Source organism: Prunus mume, linkage group LG8, assembly GCF_029339155.1.
Source record: "Prunus mume cultivar Tortuosa linkage group LG8, ASM2933915v1, whole genome shotgun sequence".
Lineage (NCBI taxonomy): Eukaryota > Viridiplantae > Streptophyta > Magnoliopsida > Rosales > Rosaceae > Prunus > Prunus mume.
The window spans coordinates 19,773,942-19,779,283 of NC_142705.1; the positions used below are offsets into that span (position 1 = coordinate 19,773,942).

The 5,342-nt window shown below is 37.6% G+C and overlaps 1 protein-coding gene across 1 annotated transcript; it reads right to left on the reverse strand.

Moving 5' to 3' along the window:
- Positions 1-1,901: 1,901 nt before the first annotated feature.
- On the reverse strand, positions 1,902-2,453 carry LOC148914978 (protein FAR-RED IMPAIRED RESPONSE 1-like). The gene has a single exon (XM_089043359.1). The coding sequence runs from the start codon at positions 2,451-2,453 to the stop codon at positions 1,902-1,904; it is 552 nt and encodes a 183-aa protein (XP_088899485.1).
- Between the last annotated feature and the right edge of the window lie 2,889 nt (positions 2,454-5,342).

A 5,342-nucleotide genomic window follows, 5' to 3' on the forward strand; every position in this document is an offset into this window, starting at 1 on the left:
TATTATTCAATAAGCGATCAATATCACAAGACGCTTGGTAATCGTAAAGCCCCATTATCATGACACGTGAGTCATAAGTAAAATGCCATGTGCTATACATTGTGTAGTGAATGGTTTATGGTTTATGTATATATAATAAAATTCCAAATATTGCTGAATATGTATTTTGTCTAAATCACTGGGGACATGAGTGACCATAAGCATGCGAGACACTGCTAAGAAGAAGCGTACCAATACGACCTAGTGATTGTGGCTACCGTTGTTCAGTTTATTGGGGAGATCGTGGTATTGCTAAGAGGGAGCACATAAAATGCTTTGCAATCAAATTTTCTTTTGTGTGTGGAATTATGAGTAGTTCAAATGTTAGTGTACCCTTTCATATTACCCAACCATTCGAAATGTGATTAGTTGCAATGTACTTTTTTACACGTTGCTTTCTAATCTTTCTGCTCCAACAAAGTGCTTCAAGTATCCTTCACTACGAATGTTTGCAAAATCGTGCACCTAATAACCAGTCCAGCTCAGATCTTAATCACCAAGAAAACACTAGAACATAACATTCGCAAAAAGTGGGTCTTGCTACAAATGATGCGTCTTCTTTGGAAATCATTCTTAGTAATGGAAACAATAGTGGCTGAAATGCTGCATTAGCTGTCATATATAATCAATAAATCTCTATTCAAACATAATTCACCATAAACTACCCATTTTACAAGGTAAAAGTCATTGCTTCTTCACATAAATCAAAATTTGATGCTTTATCTAATGTCTATGAAAATTTCTAAATAGGGAGAAGACGTAAAATTAACATGTGTCCAAATTTCATGCAAGAATGAAACCAAGCAAATTTTCATTTCAATTATCAATGGACATAGTCAGAGCTCATCGGTGGACATGAACAAAAAAATAATAATAATAAAACTGCATCTAGAAAACTTCACCTGATCATTAGTCTTCATAATAACCGGGCTTCGTATAATAGAAACCTAAATCATTGAGTTGGTCCGTGCATCCTGTAAAATTCGTCAAATAATGGGTCACTAAGATCTATTGGAGTTGATTCGTCATTGTTCGACGGTGATGTCCTGCATAAACATCAAACAGAAGCACATAAGAACTTTACCTATTCAAATTTTAGGTCTTATTATAAATAGTGTTAACATCTTACTGTGTTCAAATTTCTTGGGCATTGTCTTCTATCATGACCAATGTGTCCACACTCCCGACAGTGTCTAATCCTCGCTTCATTGCCTTTTCCTTTGCTCCCGTTACTCGCTTTCGACCTCCATTGCACCTTACTCTCTTAGGGTCTTTCATATATTGTGTTTGAGAGCTCGGACCCTCCAACTTCGTTATTACTTGGTCCATCTTCAACAACTTCAACTTCACCGCAAACTTTTAGAGTCTCCAGTAGCTCACATCCTTCTTCACACATTAATGCATCCTCAACCACATCTGAAGCAAGTCGGGACATTGTACTCCGCTTTATTAAAAGACCAGGATCTGTAGAGTCTTTAATTTCGTTGCCATTTGCATCGACACCAATCCAAATTTATGATTTTCTTCCACCTCTTCAAAATGTATTTATCGGGCATATATTCAATCTGGTCCCTTCAGAACAATGCTAGGATGTGCTTGCAAATAATTCCAACAAATTCAAATCTTTTGCAGCTACACGATGCGTGGTCGAATCTTTGACATATCGAATTCGCCACTCTTGTTTCCCAATTTTTCCTTTCGCTCACATTAAAGACAACTTTAGAAGCATCCTCTGCTTTTCAGCTCTAGGAAACATGTCTGTACTTTGTATTAGTTCTTGCTCAAACTTTTGAAACATTGTCCTTGTGTACAAGGTAGCCATTTGTTTGTTCATTGGCATCGGTAGAATACATTGAGCCACTTCAAATGCATCTACGTGATCCACAACTAACTCTTTTTGACGCGTTGATGAGAAGTGCCCTCTCAAATCTTATTATGAAATCCATCAACGAATTTTTCCTTGATATGTATTGCTTGAAGAAACCATGAGAACATTCAGCTCTTTGGCTGCTTGACATTCCAGCGGCAAAAAAATTATCGTGTCGTGTAGGTGGAACCCAAGATTCCCTTAAATCAAACATTGAACTTAGCCATGGATGGTCAGTCCAACCCACCTTTGTAACCACAATATTCCATTTTGCATCAAACTCATCCTTATTGTCGATTATCCCATATGGCTTTAATTCACCCCAATACTCCTTATAAGCATGTGGTAACTTAACAGAGAACTTTGATGTGATGTGCCATATGCAAAGTCGATGAAATGTAGTCGGAAGGCTATTGAAATCGCTCTTGCTCATTGCCGCATCTTGATCCGTGATGATCGTTTTAGGTTCGCCACCTGGCATGGCTTTCTTAAACTCCTCAAACATCCAAATAAACGACTCGTCGTTTCCTTGCTCAAAAATGCGCATGCTAGGACAATTGTTTGACCATGGTTATTAACTCCCAACATTGGTGCAAATGTCAAGTCGTATCTATTCGTGTTGAATGTGGTATCGAATACAACAACATCTCCATAAAACCCGTGACGCCCGTCTAGAAGTTGCATCTGCCAAAATATCGACTAAACTCATATCGCCATCTCCTCAATCTTGAAATAAAAAGCCTCATTTTTTTTCTGTTCAGCCATAAAATACTCGGTCACTAGTTCAACATCGTGGTTCCTCAGCTTCCCATTCACACTACATTCAAGATTGTACATATCCTTTTTGATAAAACCGATTTTATCCATTCCTCCGGATTGCACCTCGAAAATACTTACCTTCTGATTAATGGGAATATTAACCGAACCCAACTGTTTTGTAAGTACTTTTGTAGAATCAAATACGACGGTGTGATCTCAGTAAATGCATTCTTCCTGAGGGTGTCATCTTATGATTGTGTCCCTCTGCAAAAGAGAGATGGTATACTTCTTGCTCCCATGTGTCTTCACAACCACAATCTTAGCTTTGCAATTGCATCTACTTATTCCCCGCTGTCTTTTTCTCTCCCGAGTTTCATCATTCCGGTATACACCTTGTTTGCAACATACAAATTCTTTTCTCGAATCTCTTTCTTATTTTTCCCCCAAAAGCTGGAATGAAGTCGAATACCAAAGCCAGCCAAGAATGCATATCTATTATAGAAATTATAAACGAGGTCAAGCGAGTCGAACTTCATCCCAACTGCTGGTGTTTCCTCATTTCTTACTTCAGAATGTAAACCCTCCCATTAGTTTACAGAGTCATCACTGAGCCCTGACATTTTATCCACGTATATTATTGATCTACTTCTATATTACTGCATAGCAAATGTTAATTCATTAATCAATCATTATCTGCATCACAACTTATCAATGCATTCCACTTACACAAAACATTGCCCAAATTGACACAATACACGCATAGCCTAGCTTGTTGGATTCTGATTACACAAAACACAAGCAAAATTTAATAATAGTTACGTCATCTCTTGTGAAATAATCTGGAAAAAATAACATTAGCAACCAACATGTTCAACTAAGAACTCAAATGTAATTCAAACCAGCAATTATAGAACTTCACCCAATATCCTCTCCAAATGCTTACTTCTAATGCCATTAAGCCTAAGTTTAGGATCTTTTACCTACATTTCATAAATTTCCAATCCCCCTCCAAACAAAAATAATCAACTAAGTATATTGAATATTCATAAGGAAATGACGCATTATTGATAGCAGAGCAAATGACGCATTATTGATGCCACAAATGACAAATTTCTCACCCTCACAAAAAACAAATCAAACCCAGCCAAAATCAATCCAGCAAGAGTGAACTTACCTCTCAAAGTCAAATGACGCATTATTGATAGCAGAGCAAATGACGCATTATTGATGCCACAAATGACAAATTTCTCACCCTCACAAAAAACAAATCAAACCCAACAAAATCAATCCAGCAAGAGTGAACTTACCTCTCAAAGTCAATCGGGAGTTCCGAACTCAGTCAGCTTCAAAGAATGTGGTGGACATTAGAGAGGATTCTTTCGAGTGGAGACTCCATCTCTACCAAAATCCAGGAACAACTGCAAAGAAGCACGAAAAAGAGATATGCTACTTTGCTTTCATCTCGAATCTCTTCTGCGAACGAAAAAGAGAAGGGGTTTTCACTTCAATCATAGAATCAAAACAGGGCAATAGCTAGGTAAAAGCCATTAATCATCATACCGAGGATACCATAGATCGCAGGCCTCCCAAGGAGCTGATGACAATGGAGCGATTATAGAGTTTGGGAGCTTTGGATCTTTCTAATTGTGGATTTGCATTACATTAAAAAAGAGAGGATTGTGTTCTTGAGTTTTTCACAGAGAGGGAAAAATCTTCAGCTGAAGTTGGGTTTCCAAACGGGTCAGATTTCAACCCGGTTCTACATGCACCCTCTTTTAAAAACTCACCGTTGGATGAAATCCAACGGCTCTTACATACCCCTCAAAAAAACCCCTTATAACTTTCCACTCACTATAGAAGCACTCAAACCATATGTGAGTAAATTAATGGGCTCATTAAAATGCCTTTTAATTTTCTTTGGTAAAAAAATGGTACAAAACCATTCCAAATTTTCTCATGGGTCATCTACCCTGCAAATTTCAATGAGATCAAATTCAAATATCTCAAACATACAAATTCTTTCAAGGGGTCATTCATTCCTTGAAAGTCCAATCAAAATTTTAAGGAACTACGGGTTTGATTACGCTTGCCAAGGATCGTAGGCAATTTGGAAACTCAATCCAAATACAACCGCAAGCTCAAACAGAATCCCTGGTGTCCTTAACCAAATCCACCCCAAACACTTTTTCAACCACAAAATCAAATTGAATCCCTGGTCCAACCACATTCATCCAAATTCCATAAAATATTTCTAATACCACAAATTCTTTCAAGGGGTCATTCATTCCTTGAAATCCAATCAAATTTTTAAGGAACTACGTCTGGTTTGATTCCGCCAAGGATACGTAGGCAATTTGGAAACTCAATCCAAATACAACCGCAAGCTCAAATAGAATTCCTAGTGTCCTTAACCAAATCCACCCCAAACACTTTTCCAACCACAAAATCAAATTGAATCCCTGGTCCAACCACATTCATCCAAATTCCATAAAATATTTCTAATGTCACAAATTCTTTCAAAGGGTCATTCATTCCTTGAAAGTTCAATCAAATTTTTAAGGAACTACGTCCAGTTTGATTCCACCAAGGATAAGTAGGCAATTTGGAAATTCAATCCAAATACAACCGCAAGTCCAAACAGAATCCCTGGTTTACCTTAACCAAATTCGCCCCAAAC

Coding starts and splice junctions, on each gene's coding strand:
- LOC148914978 (XM_089043359.1), bottom strand. CDS start 2,453: ATGCGCATTTTTGAGCAAGGAAACGACGAGTCGTTTATTTGGATGTTT.